Below are 21976 nucleotides of genomic sequence, written 5' to 3'. Positions count from 1 at the left end.
CAGCACACCTATACTGGTGCCTTTAGAACTCCCCATGTGCGTTCTGCCTTTAGACTTCAGAGATAAAGTGTGGAAACAGGTCCTTCGGCCCATCAAGTCCGTGCTGGCCAGCGATCACCCCGTACACTGACACTATCCTACGCACTGGGGACAATTTATAATTTTTAACAAAGCCGATTAACCTACAGACCTGCACGTTTTTGGAATATGGGAGGAAACCGGTGCACCAGGAGAAAGCCCACGCGGTCTAGGGAGAAGGTAGAAACTCTGTACAGACAGCACCCATAGTCAAGATTGAACCCGGGTCTCCACCGCTGAAAGGCAGCAACTTTATCGCTGGGCCCCCTCTGCTGGAGTCGATCTCCAGGCTAATTGTCTAATGCCACTGTCCCACTTAGGAAACCTGAACGGAAACCTCTGGAGACTTTGCGCCCCACCCAAGGTTTCCGTGCGGTTCCCGGAGGGTTGCAGGTAGTGGAAGCAGGTAGGGAGACTGACAAAAACCTCCGGGAACCGCACGGAAACCTTGGGTGGGGCGCAAAGTCTCCAGAGGTTTCCGTTCAGGTTTCCTAAGTGGGACAGGGGCATAACTGCACATGTACCTCTCACTGTCCCACCTCTATGATTCTTTTTCCCCCCGGCTATCTTCAACAGCTTAGTGCATCAGCTCCTCCAAAGCTCCTGTCAGTTTGTGTCTCAGCCCCCTCTAAGCACGTATCCGTCATTGCCCGTGTGCCTTTGAACCAGCTCATTGCTGTCCTCGTGACCGCTCCTCCTCATCCCTTCAGCATTGATTTTTACTGCCCAATTTGTCTCTGTACACGGATCACTTAATGCTTGTCGTTCGTGGTGGAGAAGATTGTGTGGTCCTGAGATACTGAGAGCGATGCCGTCTGGAGCTAGGCTCCTGGTACGGCCACCCGTGGCGGTAAGGTCGAGGGGGGAGGTCTCTGACAAAGAGCAATCCAACCAAGACCTCAACGGTGGAACAGGCGGAGGACGATGGCTGACCTTAGTGGAGCGTCACAACGGCTGGGAAGGCGGATGAAGGCTGCAGCAGGTTAGGGTCTCCGGTCGTCTTGGACTCCATGCCACTGGATCCTGACCCAGATCTGTCAAGGACCGTGGGGTGGCTGTCTGTGCACCAGTCTCCCCACGTTAAACAAAGTCACGCACAGGCGTCCTCCATGAGAGGACTGTCACACTCGTTCCGATGATGATGATGAATGCTTGCTAATCCTCTGCATGAAATTCAAAGGGCTCTCTGGTGGAATTCCCTTTGGTAACGGGTATATGGACGGAGCTGCCAGAGGAGGTGGGAGAGGCAGATCCAATTACAGTATCTGAAAGCCATTTGGACAGGTACATGGATGGGAGGGTGTAGATGGGTGCGAGCCAAACTGAGACAGTGGAATTACCGCTGATCGGCACCTGAGTCGGTATGCATGAGTTGGATTGAATGGCCCTTTCCACACGGTATATCTATGAATCTAATCACAGCACTCCCACTAATGAAACACGAGCAAAAAACATCCCAAAACATTTCACAGGCATATCAAATACAAACATTGGCATCCACATATTGCGTGCAGTTCTGGTCGACCCATTGCAGGAAGGATGTGGAGGATTCAGAAGAGATTTACCAGAATGCTGCCTGGATTAGCGAGTATTAACTGCATGGAGGGGTTGGCAAACATGCTTAGACAATAGACAAACTGTGACCCCTGGCTCTGGACTCCCGCAACATCAGGAACATGTTTCTTGCCTCTAGCGTGTCCAAACCCTTAATAATCTTATATGTCACAATAAGATCCCCTCTCGGTCCCCTACATCGGTGAGACTAAGCGGAGGTTGGGCGATCGTTTCGCCGAACACCTCCGCTCGGTCCGCAAGAACCTACCTGACCTCCCGGTGGCTCAGCACTTCAACTCCCCCTTCCATTCCTCTTCCGACCTCTCTGTCCTGGGTCTCCTCCATGGCCAGAGTGAGCAACACCGGAAATTGGAGGAACAGCACCTCATATTCCGCTTGGGGAGTCTGCATCCTGCGGGCATGAACGTTGAATTCTCCCAATTTTGTTAGCCCTTGCTGTCTCCTCCCCTTCCTCAGCCCTCGGGCTGTCTCCTCCCATCCCTCAGCCCTCGGGCTCCTCCTCCTCCTCCTGTTTCCTTTCTTCTCCCCCCATCAGTCTGAAGAAGAGTTTTGGCCCGAAACGTTGCCTATTTCCTTCGCTCCATAGATGTTGCTGCACCCGGTGAGTTTCTCCAGCATTTTTGTGTACCTTCGATTTTCCAGCATCTGCAGTTCCTTCTTAAACAAGATCCCCTCTCTTGTCAGGCAACATCTCTGGAGTAAAGGAATAGGCGACATTTCGGGTTGAGACCCCTCTTCAGACTCTGCCCTGCTCCTCCTCTACATCATCTCCGCCCACATAATCAGTCTGAAGCAGGGTCCTGACCTGAAATGTCACCTATCCATGTTCTCCAGAGATGCTTACTGACCCACTGTGTTTCTTCAGCATTTTGACTTTTTTTTTCCGTAAAGCAACATTTAAAGTTCCTCGACAAACACAAAATGCTGGAGTAACATTTCTGGAGGGAAGTAATAGGTGACGTTTCAGGGTTGAGACCCTTCTTCAGATTGTTAGTAGGGAGGGAGATTGCAACTTGCACATGGCCCGTCCTGTTTCGACGAATGCAATCAACCCGGCGAGCACAATCAAATAAGATCAAATAGAACAAGTTGTCCTACAACTTTAGGCTGTGCACGCCATATGCAAGGAGAAGAAGTTTGTTGGTCTGGGAAGAGGGAGTCTAAAAATATGGATGGATAAGGTGTGAAAATGACAGATCAAAGCAGACGATGTTAAGGAAATGTAGAATGGTTCATTGTTAGCTGATGGGAAGGTGACAAGACCGCATACAATCCATGTATTGTTATTAATTGTTTAGGAAGGAACTGCAGATGCTGGAAAATCGAGGGTACACAAAAATGCTGGAGAAACTCAGCGGGTGCAGCAGCATCTATGGAGCGAAGGAAATAGGCAACGTTTCGGAGAAGGGTTTCGGCCCGAAACGTTGCCTATTTCCTTCGCTCCATAGATGCTGCTGCACCCGCTGAGTTTCTCCAGCATTGTTGTCTACCTATTATTATTAGTTGATTGAAATTAATCAGGTCAGTGAAACTAGTCGGAAAACTAGGATGGGGGTGGGATGGAGAGAGGGAAAACAAGGGTTACTTGAGGTTCGTGAACTTTGTGAACATCATGAACTATGAGATCCGCACTCTCCTGAAGACCATTCATGTCTGATGATACAGTGGTCTACAGGAAGTCCAGATAGGACCTTGGTAACGCCATCAAAAAGGCCAAAAGGGACCTGCTCCAAACTGGAGGATGAGACAGATGTTCGACAGCTGTGGCAGGGCCTGAATGCAATCACCTCCTACAAGGCGAAATCAGGAGGCAGCTCGAATGTCGGCGAAACATCACTCCCTGACGAGTTCAATGCGTTTTACGCACGCTTTGATAGGGAGAATACTGATGTGTCTACACGAGCCCCCATTCGCTGTGAGGGTATTTCAGTCTCAGTCACAGTGGCCGACGTCAGAAAATCCTTCAGAGGAGTGAACCCTCGGAAAGCGCCTGGACCTGATGGTATACCCAGTCGTGTTATAAAAACCTGTGTGGACCAACTGGCTGGAGTTTTTACGGACATTTTCAACCTCTCACTTCTGAGGTCTGAGGTCCCCACCTGCTTAAAATGGGCATCAATTATACCAGTCCCCAAGAAGAGTAAAGTGACGTGCCTCAATGACTATCGACCAGTGGCACTAACGCCTCTGGTGATGAAGTGCTTTGAGAGGTTGATCATGGAGCAAATCAACTGCTACCTCGACAAAAACCTGGACCCACTGCAGTTCGCTTACCGCCACAACAGATCAACGGTGGATGCGATCTCGCTGGCTCTCCACTCCACTCTGGGCCACTTGGACAACAAAAACTCATATGTCAGGCTGTTATTCATTGATTACAGCTCAGCATTTAATACCATCATCCCCTCCAAGTTGGTTACCAAACTCGCAGAACTGGGTCTCTGCGCATCCCTCTGCAATTGGATCCTTGACTTCCTCATTCACAGACTACAGACTGTTCGAATTGGTGGAAAGATGTCCATATGATGCCAGCACAATAATCTGGCCCTCAACACCAGCAAAACCAAGGAACTGATTGTGGACTTTGGAAGAGGTAGGATGGGGACCCACAGTCCCGTTTATATCAATGGGTTAAACATATAACCATATAACAATTACAGCACGGAAACAGGCCATCTCGGCCCTACAAGTCCGTGTTGACACAACTTTTTTTCCCTTAGTCCCACCTGCCTGCACTCATACCATAACCCTCCATTCCCTTCTCATCCATATGCCTATCCAATTTATTTTTAAATGATACCAACGAATCCTGCCTCCACCACTTCCACTGGAAGCTCATTCCACACCGCTACCACTCTCTGAGTAAAGAAGTTCCCTCTCATGTTACCCCTAAACTTATGTCCCTTAATTCTGAAGTCATGTCCTCTCGTTTGAATCTTCCCTATTCTCAAAGGGAAAAGCTTGTCCACATCAACTCTGTCTATCCCTCTCATCATTTTAAAGACCTCTATCAAGTCCCCCCTTAACCTTCTGCGCTCCAGAGAATAAAGACCTAACTTATTCAACCTATCTCTGTAACTTAGTTGTTGAAACCCTGGCAACATTCTAGTAAATCTCCTCTGCACTCTCTCTATTTTGTTGACATCCTTCCTATAATTGGGCGACCAAAATTGTACACCATACTCCAGATTTGGTCTCACCAATGCCTTGTACAATTTTAACATTACATCCCAGCTTCTATACTCAATGCTCTGATTTATAAAGGCTAGCATACCAAAAGCTTTCTTTACCACCCTATCTATATGAGATTCCACCTTCAAGGAACTATGCACGGTTATTCCCAGATCCCTCTGTTCAACTGCATTCTTCAATTCCCTACCATTTATTGGCGGCGCGACTCTCATCAGCAGCGGCCTCTGCAGTCTGTCCGCGTTTTATTATTTTCTTTCTATGTTTTAATGTAGTTTTTGTTTTTTTTGTTGGTGTGTGTGTGTGGGGGGGGGGGGGTGGGGTGGGAGGGGGGGGAAATCTTTTAAATCTCTCCCTGCACGGGAGACCCGACCTTTTCTTGTCGGGTTTCCGTCATCGTTGGGGCTGCAACGAGGAGCGGCCTCCAACAGGAAGAGACCGGGGACTCTGGTGCCGACGACTCACCGTCGCGGAGCTGGCCGAGTCCGGAGCGGGTGGAGCGGTGGAGGAGCGCTGCTGCTGCTGCTGCTGCGGCCCGAACGGAGAGTCGGAGGCTTCAACGGCAGGTCTGTGGACGGCGGCACCGGGAGCCCGCGGGTCCCTGGAGGGAGACCGCTTTTCAGGGCTCTCGCAACGGCGACTTCCCCCACCCGAGTTGCGGGGTTGAAGAGCTCCTGGAGCGGGGCCTGACATCACCGCCCCACGCGGCTTGGAATGGCTGCGGGACTCTGCGAGCGCACGCTGGGGGCTCCAACATCAAGAACCCGGTGTGCGACCTCGCACCACCCGGCGTGGCTTTAATGGCCGCGGGACAATCGCCATCGCCAGCCGGGGGCTTTGACTTTGACTCTGACATCGGGGAGGGGGAGAGTGCAGTGGAGAGATAAGTTTATTTGGCCTTCCATCACAGCAATGTGATGGATGTTTATGTAAATTATGTTGTGTCTTGGGTCTATTTGTTTGTAATGTATGGCTGCAGAAACGTCATTTCGTTTGGACCTCAAGGGGTCCAAATGACAATTAAATGTATCTTGTTATCTTGTTATCTTGTTATTTACCATGTACGTCCTATTTTGATTTGTCCTGCCAAGGTGTAGCACCTCACATTTATCAGCATTAAACTCCATCTGCCATCTTTCAGCCCATTTTTCCAAATGGCCTAAATCACTCTGGATGGTATTTCCAGAGACTTTGGAAATCCTCTTCATTATCCACAACACCCCCTATCTTGGTATCATCTGCATACTTACTAATCCAATTTACCACACCTTCATCCAGATCGTTGATGTACATGACAGACAACAAAGGACCCAACACAGATCCTTGAGGCACCCCACTAGTCACCTGCCTCCAACCCGACAAACAGTCATCCACCATTACCCTCTGGCTTCTCCCATTCAGCCACTGTTGAATCCATCTTGCTATTCCTGCATTTATACCCAACAGTTGAACCTTTTTAACCAACCTTCCATGAGGAACCTTGTCAAAGGCCTTACTAAAGTCCATATAGACAACATCCACTGCTTTACCCTCGTCAATTTCCCTAGTAACCTCTTCAAAAAATTCAAGAAGATTAGTCAAACATGACCTTCCTGGCACAAATCCATGTTGACTGTTCCTAATCAGACCCTGTTTATCCAGATGCTTATATATATTATCTTTTCCATTAATTTGCCCACCACTGAAGTCAAACTAACAGGTCTATAATTGCTAGGTTTACTCTTAGAACCCTTTTTAAACAATGGAACAACATGCGCAGTACGCCAATCCTCGGGGACTATTCCCATTTCTAATGACATTTGAAATATTTCTGTCATAGCCCCGGCTATTTCTACAGTAACTTCCCTCAATGTCCTAGGGAATATCCTGTCAGGACCTGGAGACTTATCCACTTTTATATTTTTCAAAAGTGTCAGTACTTCTTTTACTTTGAACCTCATAGTATCCATAGCTACTCTACTTGTTTCCCTCACCTCACATAATTCAATATCCTTCTCCTTGGTGAATACCAAAGAAAAAAAATTGTTCAATATCTCCCCCATCTCTTTTGGCTCTGCAGATAGCTGTCCACTCACTCTCTCCAATGGACCAATTTTATCCCTCGTTATCCTTTTGCTATTAATATAGCTGTAGAAACCCTTTCGATTTACTTTCACCTTACTTGCCAAAGCAACCTCATATCTTCTTTTAGCTTTTCTAATTTCTTTCTTAAGATTCTTTTTACATTCCTTATACTCCTCAAGCACCTCATTTACTTCATGCTGCCTATAATTATTGTAGATCTCCCTCTTTATCCGAACAAGATGTCCAATTTCCCTTGAAAACCAGGGCTCTTTCCAATTTTTACTGTTTCCTTTCAACCGAACAGGAACATAAAGATTCTGTACTCTTAAAATTTCCCCTTTAAATGTCCTCCATTTCTCTTCTACATCTTTCCCATAAAACAAAATGTCCCAGTTCACTCCTTTTAAATCATCTCGCATCTCATCAAAGTTATCCTTTCTCCAATCAAAAATCTCAACCCTAGGTCCAGTTCTGACCCTCTCCTTAATTATATTGAAACTAATGGTATTGTGATCACTGGTCCCGAACTGTTCCCCAACGCATACCTCCGCCACCTGTCCCGTCTCATTTCCTAACAGGAGGTCCAGCACTGCCCCTCCTCTAGTAGGTACCTCTATGTATTGCTGCAAAAAACTATCCTGCACCCATTTTACAAACTCCAAACCATCCAGCCCATTTACAGAATGTGTTTCCCAGTCTATGTGTGGAAAGTTGAAATCTCCCACAATCACTACCTTGTGCTTACTACTAATATCTGCTATCTCCTTACATATTTGCTCTTCCAATTCTTGCTCCCCATTTGGCGGTCTATAATACAACCCTATAAATGTTGCTACCCCTTTCCCACTTCTCAATTCCAGCCAAATAGCCTCCCTAGATGAGCCCTCCAATCTATCCTGCCAAAGCACTTCTGTAATATCTTCCCTGATAAGCAATGCAACACCTCCACCTCTTGCCCCTCCAATTCTATCACACCTGAAGCAACGAAATCCTGGAATATTTAGTTTCGAATCACAGCCCTCCTGCAACCATGTTTCACTAATCGCCATAACATCATACTTCCAGGTGTCTATCCAGACTCTAAGCTCATCCACCTTTCTTACAATGCTCCTAGCATTAAAATATACACATTTAAGAAACCCACCCTCTCTTATTCTCTGTTTATTTCCTTTTTTTTCGGGTCCCACCTTCCCCAAAAGAAGTCCCAATGATCCAGAAACTTGAATCCCTGCCCTCTGCACCAGTCTTTCAGCCACGCATTTATCCTCCACCTCGCTCCATTCCTACTCTCACTGTCGCGTGGCACAGGCAGTAATCCTGAGATTGTTACCTTTTTGGTCCTTTTCCTTAACTCTCCTCCCAACTCCCTAAATCCTCCCTTCAGGACCTCTTCCCTTTTTTCTACCTATGTCATTGGTACCTATATGTACCACGACCTCAGGCTCCTCTCCCTCTGATTTCAGGATATCTTGGATGCGTTGAGACACGTCCGAGACCTTGGCACCAGGGAGGCAGACCACCATCCTGGTCTCCCGACTGCGTCCACAGAATCGCCTATCCGACCCCCTAACAATAGAATCCCCAATTACTATTGCCCTCTTCTTTTTTTCCCTACCTTTCGGAGCAACAGGGCCGGTCTCTGTGCTGGAGGCCCGTCCGCTGTCGCTACCCCCGGGTAGGCTGTCACCCCCATCCGTACTCAAACAGGAGTACAGGTACTTATTTGCAAGGTGTACCGACATTGGAGTACTCACTCGTTCCTGCCTCTGCCCCTTGCCCTTCCTTAACGTGACCCACATGTCTCTCTCCCGTGGTTTTGGAGTGACCACCTCCCTATAACTCCCCTCTATGACCTCCTCACTCTCCCTGATCAGACAGAGGTCATCGAGCTGCTGCTCCAGGATCCTAATACGGTCCCTTAGGAGCCCCATCTCGCTGCACCTGGTGCAGATGTGGACGTCTGGAGGGCCATCCGACACCATGACCTCCCACATCTGACATCCAGAACAGTACACTGCTCTGGCTGTCATTCTCCCGCCTTACCCTGGATCTGATACCAGTATAATACAATAGAAACTGCTGGGAGAAATCAGCAGGTATCTGACTCACAACAGCTGCTCCCTCTTGACCTTTAAACTGCACCTTTATTATATAAATATGGTAGAAAGAGTCAAAGCTTCAAATTCCTGGGCGTGCACATCTCTGAAGATCTCTCCTGGTCCGAGAACACTGATGCAATTATAACGAAAGCACATCAGCGCCTCTACTTCCTGAGAAGATTACGGAGAGTCGGATTGTCAAGGAAGACTCTCTCTAACTTCTACAGGTGCACAGTAGAGAGCATGCTGACCGGTTGCATCATGGCTTGGTTCGGCAACTTGAGCGCCCAGGAGCAGAAAAGACTACAAAAAGTAGTAAACACTGCCCAGTCCATCATCGGCTCTGACCTCCCTTCCATCGATGGGATCTATCGCAGTCGCTGCCTCAAAAAGGCTGGCAGCATCATCAAGGACCCACACCATCCTGGCCACACTCATCTCCCCGCTACCTTCAGGTAGAAGGTACAGGAGCCTGAAGACTGCAACAACCAGGTTCAGGAATAGCTACTTCCCCACAGCCATCAGGCTATTAAACTCAACTCAAACAAAACGCTGAACATTAATAGCCCATTACCTGTTTATTTGCACTTTATCTGTTTTATTTATTCATGTGTGTATATATTTATATAATGGTATATGGACACACTGATCTGTTTTGTAGTCAATGCCTACTATATTCCGTTGTGCTGAAGCAAAGCAAGAATTTCATTGTCCTATCTGGAACACATGACAATAAACTCTCTTGAATCTTGAATCTCTTGAATCTTGAGAAATCAATAATCATATCGCTGGGTTATAAGCAACCTAAGCGAAATAGAAGCTGTTCCTCCAATTTGCGTTGGGCCTCACTCTGACAGTGGAGGAGGCCCAGGACAGAACGGTAAGTGTGGGAATGGGAGGGGGAGTTCAAGTGTTTGGCAACCGGGAGATCAGGTAGGTTTGGACGGTAAGCGGAGGCGTTCAGCGAAGCAATTGCTGAGCCTGCGCTTGGTCACGGTTGAGGTTAGGGGAGTAGAAGGATTGCCCCGCCTGAAACGACTATCGGGTCGGAGTTTCCTGGTATCTGAGGAAGGGTCTCGACCCTTAAAGTCACCCATCCCTTCTCTCCAGAGATGCTGCCTGTCCTGCTTGCGTCGATCCTTGTATCTGCATAGTTCGATAGTGCTTGATTCTGTCAGTACAGCCTTGTTGTAGCCTGGATGGTTTGCTCTAACTTCTGGGGAGAAATTCAAACCCACAAACGTATGATCCTGAAGCTCGAGTTTACGACTCGGGCAAGGGTAACATTTTGAACCATCCATAAAATTACATTAAACATTTTTTAAATTTTAAACAAGCTTATTTAATATTATTGAACTATGCCTTTAACACCAGGTGGCGCCACCGTGAGGTCATAAGATCACGTGATAGGAGCAGAATTAGGCCATTCGGCCCTTCAAGGGATGTCGTTAAAATTTACAGAATAAGTGGCGGCCCCGCCAACAGTCTGTGTGTCCTTTCTACTGTTTTTGGTATTTTAAGAATGTTCTAAAAGTTTGTTTCAATGTTTCTTGGTTAGTTTATGTGAGGGGTGGGGGAGCAGAAATAAGGGGAAACATTTTTTCAGTCACTTACCTCGATGGAGATGATTTTTTTCTCCGTCGCATCTCTCTCTCCCCCCCCCCCCCCCTTGTGGCCTAACAACCTGGATTGGTGCGGCCTTTCCTGGAGATCGGCCCGGAGCTTCAAGCCGCGGGCGCGGCGATGACTTACCATCGCGGAGCCGGAGATCCTCTGCCGAGGGTTGCCAAGAACAAGAGCTCCAACCGTGGGGGCCTGTGGACTTTAACACCGCGAAGCCCGCAGTCTCCGGTAAGAAGTGGCCGACTCGGGAACTCGAGAGTGTTCCAATCCGTCCCAATGCCGGAGTTTCCAACATCCCGACGAGAGGGCCATCGGCAGCGGCGAACTGCGGAGGGTTCAAAGGTCCCGACCACCGCGGGTGAACAAAGGAGGAAGATGACTGAACTTTAATGCCTTCCATCACAGTGAGGAATGTTTGATTCCACTGTGGTGGATGTTGATGTTACATTTATTGTATGTGTGTGTTGTCTTCTTCTTTTCACTTAGTATGGCTGTGTAGTGACTCACATTTCACTGTACCGTAGTTGGGTAAGTGACAAGCGAACTTGAACGTAATCAATGCCTTTTGATCTTTCTCCTTTAGAGAATTAAAGCTTCGCAACTATGTGCCGGAGGCTAAAGAACTGAAAGATCGACTTGTGCCCAATGCTAAGCCGGCCTCAGGTTAGTATCATGTGAGATGCAACTCGTGTCCCTGGCTCTTGAAAACACTATTCATTGCAACTTCATCAGAGGTTTGTTGCTCAATAGATGATCTGCCCCTCTCTTATATATAATGTTGAGGAATGTTTGGGGCAGCACGGTGGCGCAGCTGTGGAGTTGCCACCTGAAGGGCCTGTACCACGAGCCTGCGACTCCATTCGGCAAGCGCGACCTAAAGGGCCTGTCAAACGAGCATGCGACTCCATGCGGCAAGCGCAACCTAACGTGGTCGCTTGAGCCGCACGGCCTCGCGGGGCCGGTCCCACTTCGATCGTATGGAGTTGTGCGGAGCTGGTCCCGACATCACGCGGGGCTCCGAAAAACTGGCCGTGTTCAAGAATTCCGCGCGGCAACGGCCTGCCGGACCGCAGCCACCTCGACGCCGTACGTCACGAGCGAACTTCCCGCGGACTTCGCTCGAACTTCATGTCACTCACTCGACCTCCGCGCGGCCCCTGCTTCTTCTGGTCTCGCTTGCCGCATGCTCGTGGGACAGGCCCTTTTAGTTCGCGCTTGCTGCATGGAGTCGCTGCTCGTGGGACAGGCCCTTTACAGTGTTGGAGTGTGGTGGCGCCTAACGGCAGCGGCTTGACTGCAGTCCGTCTGTCTTTTATTAATTTTTGGCCCGTTAGATGTATGTTTTTAGTTCTAATTTTTATCATTTTTTAGCTGTGTATATGAGTGGGGGGTGAAAACCGTTTAATCTCTTCCCTGTACGGGGACCCGACTTTTTCCCTGTCGAGTCTCCGGTGTCGTTGGGCCTAACATCGTGGAGCCAGCGGCGGCCTCCAACCGGAACCAACCTGAGGGGTCCAGTCGCGGAGCCTGCAGACTCGCCATCACGGAGCTGGCCGACTGGAGTGGGAAGAGCTGTGGTGGCGCGCGGCTGCGACCCGACTTCGGAGCTTCGGAGGCTCCGGCCGCAGGCCCGGTGGACAGGAACATCCGGAGCTCGCAGGTCCCTGGTGGGAGACCTTTTTCGGAGCTCCCGCAACGGCAACTTCTCCCACTGGGATCGCGTGGTTTAAAGGACACGGAGCGGGGCCAAACATCACCCGGCGCGGCTTAAAAGGCCGCGAGACTTACCATCGCCCGCCGGGAGCTTTAACCTCGTGAGCCCCAGTCGCCTCGACGCTGCAGTTGGACTGCTGGACCGCAGGAGAAGAACAAAGGGACGAGATAAGACTTTGCCTTCCATCACAGTGAGGAGATGTTGGAGATTCACCGTGATGGATGTTTGTGTAAATTGTGTTAAGTGTGTGGCTTGTTTTTTTTGTAATGTCATGACTGAAGGAATGAAATTTCGTTCAAGCCTTGTCTGTTTGAATGACAATAAAAGGGACTATCGCTGGCCGGCGTAGGACTCGGTGGGCCAAAGGGACTGTTTCTCTCAACTAAACTAATGTTTACTGCGATTGTGGGTCAAACGTAGGAAGATGGTGCATCTAGGTCATGAGTATGCATGTGATAGGAGCAAAATTAGGCCACTCGGCCCATCAAGTCTACTGTGCCATTCAATCATGGTTCATGACGAAGGTGGGACAGGTTAGGCCAAAGGGCCTGTTTCGTGCTTTATGACAACAGACACATGAGTAGGCTATTCGACCCTTTGAGTCAGCTCCGCCGTTCACTGTGATCATGGCTGATCATCCCCGATCAGTACCCCGTTCCTGCCTTCTCCCCATATCCCCTGACTCTGCTATGAGCCCTATCTAGCTTTCTCTTGAAAGCATCCAGAGAATTGGTCTCCGCCGCCCTCTAAGGCAGAGACGTGATGTCTCCAATGTGATAAAGGTAAACCTAAACCACGAGAGGCGGTGAATCTGTGGAATTCCTTGCCACAGAAGGTTGTGGATATATCTAAGGCAGAGATGGATAGATTCTTGATTAGTACGGGTGTCAATGATTATGGGGAGAAGGCAGGAGAATGACGTTAGATGGGAGAGATAGATCAGCCATGATTGAGTGGCGGAGTAGACTTCACAAGTTATAGGTGTATAGGCCATTCGGCCCATCGACTCCACCCCGCCATTCACTCATGGCTGATCTCTGCCTCCTAATCCCATTTTCCTGCCTTCCCCCCATAAACCCTTGACCCGTTCTAATCAAGAATTTGTCTTTCTCTGCCTTAAAAATATCCACTGATTTGGCCTCCACAGCCCTTTTTGTGGCAATGAGTTCCACAGGTTAACTACCCTCTGACTAAAGAATTTCATCATCTCCTTTCTAAAAGAGCGCCCTTTAATTTTGAGGCTTTGACCTCTGGTCCTAGACTGTCCCGCCAGCGGAAACATCCTCTCCATATCCACTCTCCACATCTATGCCTTTCTATTCTTCTGTGAGTTTTAATTAGAGACCCCTTGAATGAATGAATGAATGAATGAATGAATGAATGAATGAATGAATGAAGGAATGAATGAATGAATGCATGCATGAATGAATGCATGATTGAATGAATGAATGAATGAATGAATGAATGCATGATGTGAATGCATGAATGATTGAATGAATGAATGCATGAATGTATGGATGAATGAATGATGAATGAATGAATGAATGCATGAATGAATGATTAAGTTTATTGGCCAAGTATTGACATACAAGGAATTTGCCTTGGTGGTTCCCCCATCAAGTGAAGGGCCGAATGGCCTAATTCTGCAGCTATCACTTGTGATTTTACAACCTCACGTTAACTGTCCCAAATGTGTGTTCCTCTTGATATTGTTTCCATCCCTGTAAATGGTTGCTATCTCCATCTGTTAATGTCTGTTTCCACTCTGTTTCCACAGTGGAGGAGAAGGTGCGGGAGCAGCAGGAAGCAGGGAAGCCTGTCCCTGTCATCGAAGAAGTGGTACGTACGTCCTTCATCTTACAACAGTCGAGAGAGTTTGTAGATCTGCCCTACTTATATGTTAAGCGATACTAACACACACATGCTACACACCACTATTATCTGTAATTAAGTTTTTTTTTTTTTTATCATGCCGGCACCATCCATACTAACAAGTCGTGATGCAGACACTGTGATGCTGACATGCTGTGTCACTTTATTATATGCCAACCAACCTGTTGGATCTTTACTTTGAGTATGCGTCACTTGCTCTACAGTGTTATATTGTCATGTATCCCAGAATAGAACAATGAAATTCTTACTTGCAGCAGCACAACAGAATCTGCAAACATTGATTGGTAAAATACATGTCTTGATGCTCCATTGGGTGTTCCGGGTCTTTCAACATCAGACACCCTCACGTGGCTGATCAGACCACGACGTGTTCAGGTGGCATTCGCTCCTACCCAAGGACCTCCTCTCCTGATCCAGAGCCATCTCGAGGACTTCTCCGCTGCCTCTGTGATGTTCTTGATGGCTCCTCTCCTCACCATTCCTTTGATGTAAACAATGTAATAAACGGGGTGGGAGATTGCAACCTTCACGTGGTCCGCCCTGTTTCGACGAATGCAATCAACCTAGCATGCACAATCAAATAAGATCAAATAGAACAAGTTGTCCTACAACTTTAGTCTGTGCACGCCGTACGCAAGAAGAATATAATAAACGAGAAAAAAAAAATTTAGTGTGTATATATACACACACACATACTCACATAGAGTGATACAGTGTGGAAACAGATCCTTCAGCCAAACTTGCCCACACCGGCCAACATGTCCCAGCTACACTAGTCCTACCTGTCTACATTTGGTCCATATCCTTCCAAACCCGTCCTAACTATGTATCTGTCTAACTGTTTCTTAAATATTGCAATAGTCCGTGTCTCAACTACCTCCTCTGGCAGCTCATTCCATACACCCACCACCTTTTGTGTAAAAAACAAAAAGCAACCCCGCAGATTGCTATTACATCTTTCGACCCTTCACCTTAAATCTATGTCCTCTGGTCCTCGATTCCCCTACTCTGGGCAAGAGACTCTGTGCATCTACCCGATCAATTCCTCTCATGATTTGATACACCTCTATAAGATGACCCCTCATCCTCCTGCGCTTTGAGGAATATATATATATATATATATATATATATACTCACACACACACACACACACACACACACACACACACACACACACACACACACACACACACACACACACACACACACACACACACACACACACACACACACACACACACACACACACACACACACACACAAAACAAACAATATTAGTGCAATAATAGTCTCTGTACTTCAGAGTTTATTGGAGGTTATCGTGTTTAATAGCCAGATAGCTGTAGGGAAGAAGCTGTTCCTGAACCTGGACGTTACAGTTTTCAGGCTCCTGTACCTTCTTCCCGATGGCAACGGTGAAATGAGAGCGTGACCAGGGTGATGTGGGTCTCTGAAGACGCTGGCTGCCTTTTTGACGCAGCGACTCCTGTAGATCTCTTCGATGGTCAGTATCCACAGTGGTTTCAACTTTTTGTAATCGAATAGGCAAACAAATTGCAATCTCACTAAGAAATGTCATGAGGGGAATAGATAGGGTGAATGCACAGTGCATTTTTTTTTACCCGGATGTTGTCAGGCAACTAAACCATCCTACCGCAACTAGAGAGCAGTCCTGAACTACTGTGTAGGAAAGAACTGCAGATGCTGGTTTAAATCGAAGGTAGACATAAAATGCTGGAGTAACTCAGTGGGTCAGGCAACATCTCTTGAGAGAAGGAATGGGCGACGTTTCGATCCTGAACTACTATCTACCTCATTGGGGACAGACTATGATTGTATTTTACAGGCTGTACCTTACAGTAAACATTATTCCATTTATCATGCATCTGTACACTGTGTATGGCTCGATTGTGGTTAGCACACAACAAAAGCTTTACACATGACAATAAACTAAACTGAAACTAAACGAAATAGGGGTAGGAGAATCAGAATCTTATAGCATTGGAATAATCCATTGTGCTATCTATGCCAGTTAAAAATTCAGTTCCTTGAGACAATTTTGGTTGCCTAATTATAGGAAGGATGTCAACAAAATAGAGAGAGTACGGAGGAGATTTACTAGAATGTTGCCTGAGTTTCAGCAACTATGTTACAGAGAAAGGTTGGACAAGTTAGGTCTTTATTCTTTGGAGCGCAGAAGGTTAAGGGGGGACTTGATAGAGGTCTTTAAAATGATGAGAGGGATAGACAGTTGACATGGATAAGCTTTTTCCATTGAGAGTAGGGAAGATTCAAACAAGAGGACATGACTTGAGAATTAAGGGACAGAGTTTAGGGGTAACATGAGGGGGAACTTCTTTACTCAGAGAGTGGTGGCTGTGTGGAATGAGCTTCCAGTGAAGGTGGTGGAGGCAGGTTCGATTTAATCATTTAAAAATAAATTGGATAGTTATATGGATGTGAAAGGAATGGAGGGTTATGGTCTGAACGCAGGTAGATGGGACTAGGGGAGAATACGTGTTCGGCACAGACTAGAAGGGCCGAGATGGCCTGTTTCCGTGCTGTAATTGTTATATGGTTATAATCCCCAGTCACTAATGCGCATTGCCTTAAGAAGCAATGGATGACGTTTCTTTTCGAGACTCTTCTTCAGTTTGAAAGAAGGGTCTTGAGATTTTGTTCTCTACAAAAATTTCGGAGCCCCGCACGACGTTGCGCACAACTACCCCTCCGTGCTTCTCAGTGGGGCCGGCCCCGCGAGGCCATACGATGCCCGTGCGCCTCAACCCGACCACGAGGTCGAGTCATTTGCGTGCCCGGGACACGTAAGTGGGACAGGCCCTTAAGGCTCTATATGCAATCGTTGAAGTGTCTTCTAAATCTCATGCAGGGTTCTGCCTTAACCACTCTTTCAGGCATTTCCTTCCACATTCTGACTACTAGTTAGAAAAAAAAAAAAAATTTTAGACCACCCTCTAATCCCACCTATTTACCATGTTTAGGAGCAGATACTTCTCTGGAGCTATCAGGCAATTAAACACTACAACCTCCAAATGGGCTCCAAATTACAAAGACATGAGGGTATTATTTTGACTGTACTAATATTGTTTTATTTTTAACGCAGGTGTATGGGACTAGGGGAGAATACGTGTTCGGCACGGACTAGAAGGGTCGAGATGGCCTGTTTCCGTGCTGTAATTGTTATATGGTTATATGGTTATGCGTGCGCACACACACGCGCGCACAGATACGCACGCTCACACACACGCAAACTAATTTCTGTGTGTGTATACCAATAATAATAGTGCAACTCAAATGAATTAATAATATTCCCCATTTACAGGTGCCCTCCCCATTTACAGGTGCCCTCCCCTAATTCCCCATTTACAGGTGCCCTACCCTAATTCACCATTTACAGGTGCCCTACCCTAATTCACCATTTACAGGTGCCCTACCCTAATTCACCATTTACAGGTGCTCTCCACTAAGGAGAAAGGATGTTAAAGAATGATTCTGCTCCCTCCCTAGTTTCAGGACGGTTGTGATGATGTACAGTTGTTGAATTTGCATTCTTATTGTTATTACTGTGATTACTGTTCAACCTTTTCACTCTGTAGGACTTGGTGAACCTTGCTCCCCGGAAGCCTGACTGGTATGTGATCATTTCTTTTTAAACTACGATGTTATTTCTTAAGAAAGCTATCCAATTGGTTTCTAATTTAATTTAGTTTAGATTAGAAATACAGGGCGGAAAACAGGCCCTTGGGCCCGCCGAGTCCGCACCGGCCAGTGATCCCTGCGCACTATCTCTCTCTCTCACACACACACACACACACACACACACACACACACACACACACACACACACACACACACACACACACACACACACACACACACACACACACACACACACACACACACACACACACACAATTTGCACACACCAAGCCAATTAACCTACAAACCTGTACATCTTTGGAGCGTGGGCGGAAACCAAAGATCTCGGAGAAAATAGAGAGAAAACCCGTGCGAGTCACGGGGAGAACGTACAAACTCCGTAACAGACAGCACCCGTAGTCAGAATCGAACCGGTGTCTCGGGTGCTGTGAGGCAGTAGCTCTACCACTGCGCCTACAATTTTTGTCTATCTATTCCACCACTTCTCTGGTGTTGCCGGTCACAGCGTAGACTTTCTGCAGTTGCTAAGTGGTGCAAGGTTTGCAATCTTTGTTTTTCCGTTCAGGGATTTGAAAAGGGATGTGGCGAAGAAACTAGAAAAGCTGGAGAAGAGAACGCAGAGGGCCATCGCAGAACTGATCCGTAAGTAGTCTACTCAATGGAAATTGCAGGAACCGCACCTTAAATTAAGTCAATGAAATAAAAAACAAATGATCTTCGAGTGGCGAGATATGCTGATACATCTTGTTCTCTGGGACAGTCCTCTCACTAAAGGGCCTGTCCCACTTGGGCGACATTTTCGGCGACAGGCTGAAAAGAAGTTGTCGCGGCGTGGTCGGGGCGTGACGCATGTAGTGACGCGCGGTGTTTCCCTGCCGCCCCTGGATTTTGGAATGTTCAAAATCTTCAGGCAACATCTGGGTGTCTTATCATCATCATCATCATAGCATGCGCCCTGTCACGCGCCCTGTACGCTGTCCTGCAGGGTGACGGCCGGTGACGCGGGCGTATAAAGCGCCGACATCCATTAAAAAAGTTATTGGCCCTTAGATTTATTGTAAAGACGTTCATTTCCAATGTGATTATTGTACTTTGGTGTAATCTCCTTCTGTTGTGAAGGCGAGTGTCGTAGCTTGACGTGTCGGTGACGCGGAGGGTCGTACGACTTGATGGTTTTTAAGGGCATCAGTCACTGACGCTCGCAGTTGCGGAAACAAATCACAAAAATTCCACTTGTCGATTATTTTTCGCCGACTGCCGGCGTCATTGACTGGCGTATCAGGGTCGCTGAAACATCGGGTCGATCAAAAATCTAGCGGCGACAAAAACATAATGTTGTGACACTCGAGGAAACACCGCCGCGACATTTTCACTGACCTGATACGTCAGTCAATGATGCCGGCAGTCGCCGAAAAGAAATCGCATTCTGCGTCTAACTTCAGATTCAGATTCAGATTCAGATTCAATTTTAATTGTCATTGTCAGTGTACAGTACAGAGACAACGAAATGCACTTCGATTTTATCGAGCACCTGCAGTTCTTTCTTACACACCCTTGCCTAATTGTTTTTTTTTTCCTTAAAATTAGTACTTAAGTTCCCAAACTAGTCATTTAAAATAACACACTTGTAGTATAGTGAACCCCTCTGAGCAAGGGACTGTGGCTGAAACGGGAATCAGAAGATTCCCCTAATTCCCCATTTGCTGGTGCCCTCTTCTAATTCCATATTTACTGGTGCCCTCCCCTAATTCATAGTAAACTGCTCCCCTCCCCTACTAACTGCTCCCCTCCCCTATTAACCACACTATCTAAAAAGTGGTGTTGCCAGTTTCAGGGAGTTATGTACTTGAAGCCCAATGTTCAGTCTCGACCTGAAACGTCACCCATTCCTTCTCTCCAGAGATGCTGCCTGTCCCGCTCTCCAGTTACTCCAGCTTTTTGGGTCCATATCTAAGGGTTATTAGTTTGTTTGCTTTAAGCTAATTTTTAAATTTGGGAATAATATTATCGAGGTAATATTAAGCATAAGGGCTACTCAATAATTAATAAAGGTAGGGTTCTGATCCAAATCGTTACCCATCCTTTTCATCCAGAGGTGTTGCCTAACCCACTGAATTACTCCGGCACTTTGTGTCTATCTTCATAAATTCCAGGAGCAGATTAAAGCCATTCGGCCCATCAATTCTACCCCGCCATTCAACCATGGCTGATCTATCTTTCCCTCTTAACCTCATTCTCATGCCTTCTCCCCATAATCTCTGGCACCCGTACTAATCAAGAATCTACCTTAAAAATATCCACTGACTTGTGGCCTCCACAGCCTCCTGTGGCAATGTATTCCACAGATTCACCACCCTCTGACTAAAGAAATTCCTCCTCATCTCCTTCCTAAAAGGTACGTCCCTTGATTCAGAGGCTATGACCTCTGGTCCTGGACTCTCCCGCTAGTGGAAACGTCCTCTCATTAATATTCATTCTTCACGAATAAAGATCATTTATTTTCATTCCCACAGGGGAGAAACTAAAGGACAATGAGGAGGACCTGGCGTCTGCCGTTGGAGCGGTGAAGCAGGAGGATTATGACTCTGAGTGAAGCAGGGTTGTTTCTGGCCTGAAGAAGGGTCTCGACCAAATATGTTAACTATTCCTTCTCTACAGAGATGCTGCCTGACCTGCTGAGTAACTCCAGCTCTTTGTGCCTGTGTTCAGTTTAAACCAGCATCTGCAGTTCCTTCCGACACGGTTGGTTTAAATGTCTGTGTGTCTGTCTGTGCATGCAGTGTGTGTGTGTGTGTGCATCTGTGTGTGCCTGTCCATCTGTGTGAGCTTGTGTGTGTGCGTGCGTGTGTGTATGTGGATGTCTGTCTGTGTTTGGCGGATGTGGCCACATGTGTGTGCGTGCATGTATGGCTATCTGTGTGTGTGGCTGTTTGGGTGTGTGTGCGGCTGTGTGTGTATGTGTGCATGTATGTGCGTGTGTATCTGAGTATGTGCGTGTGTATGTGGCTGTATGTGTGTGTTTGTGTGAGTGCCCGTGTGCACCAGTGTGTGTGTGTGTGTCCCCCTTTGTGCGTGCGTGTGCGGCTGTGTGTGTGCGCGCGTATGTGGCTATCTCTATGTGTGCGTTTGTCTGAGTGTCTATGCACCAGTGTGTGTGTGTCTGTCTGTCTGCCTGTGTGCGTGTGTGGCTATCTATGTGTGTTTGTCTGTCTACGAGTCTGTGTGCCTCTCTGTCTGTGCACCAGTGTGTATGTGTGTCTGCCTGCCTGCCTGGGTGTGTGTGTTTGTCTGTGAGTGCACCTGAGAGAGTTAGTCATGTTGTGATTACCTGTTTCCATCAGTCAGGTAGAAACAAGGAACTGCAGATGCTGGTTTATACTAAAGGACTCCGGCAGCATCACCAGAGAACAGGGATAGGTGACATTTATTGTCGGGACCTTTCTTCAGACACCAGACTGAAGACGCCTGCCGAGACGTCACCAATCCATGTTCTGCGGGCATGCTGCCCGACCTGCCGAGTTACTCCAGCATTTTGTGTCCTGTTAGGTTATTAATAAGCAGATTCCTCTTTTGTTTAATCCCCAAGTTTTGTGGGGTTTTGACAGTCTTTGTACGAATGCTAGTGCTGATTTACAATAAAAGAACAAACAAAATCCCCAGGAGTTGTTGAAATGAATCCTGACTTGAAATTTTGCTCGAAGTGATTGGTCTAATGTCAGCAATGCTTAAAGATTTCAGCAGGTTGGTCATCTCATCACCTGTGGAAGGAGGCAGCAGGTTGGACTGTTCAATGAACTTTGTAAATTGGTCGTCAAAACGTGGCAACACTTGAGCACTGCCTGGTTGAGGTCTGCTCTATGATTTTACCAGGATAGAGATATCCAAGTGTGAAAACGACCACCTCCAGATTCAGAGGTAGACAAAATTGCTGGAGAAACTCAGCGGGTGAGGCAGCATCTATGGAGCGAAGGAAATAGGCGACGTTTCGGGTTTCTCCAGCAATTTTGTCTACCTTCGATTTTCCAGCATTTGCAGTTCCTTCTTAAGCCTCCAGATTCAG

The 21976-nt window shown here is 47.2% G+C and overlaps 1 protein-coding gene across 1 annotated transcript in view; it reads left to right on the top strand.

Annotated features, from left to right (window-relative positions):
* The window catches only part of ccdc12 (coiled-coil domain containing 12), an 86486-nt gene extending 64917 nt beyond the window's left edge, over positions 1-21569 (top strand). Inside the window, exons 3-7 of the mRNA XM_055631941.1 lie at positions 11212-11291; positions 14120-14181; positions 17853-17887; positions 18482-18558; positions 20430-21569. Coding sequence (XP_055487916.1) covers positions 11212-11291; positions 14120-14181; positions 17853-17887; positions 18482-18558; positions 20430-20509 — 334 coding nt within the window. The 3' untranslated portion in view covers positions 20510-21569. The remainder of the gene's footprint in view (positions 1-11211; positions 11292-14119; positions 14182-17852; positions 17888-18481; positions 18559-20429) is intronic.
* Positions 21570-21976: the final 407 nt, after the last annotated feature.

This window comes from Leucoraja erinacea, unplaced genomic scaffold, assembly GCF_028641065.1.
Source record: "Leucoraja erinacea ecotype New England unplaced genomic scaffold, Leri_hhj_1 Leri_96S, whole genome shotgun sequence".
NCBI lineage: Eukaryota > Metazoa > Chordata > Chondrichthyes > Rajiformes > Rajidae > Leucoraja > Leucoraja erinaceus.
This window is presented reverse-complemented; position numbering and strand designations above follow the sequence as displayed.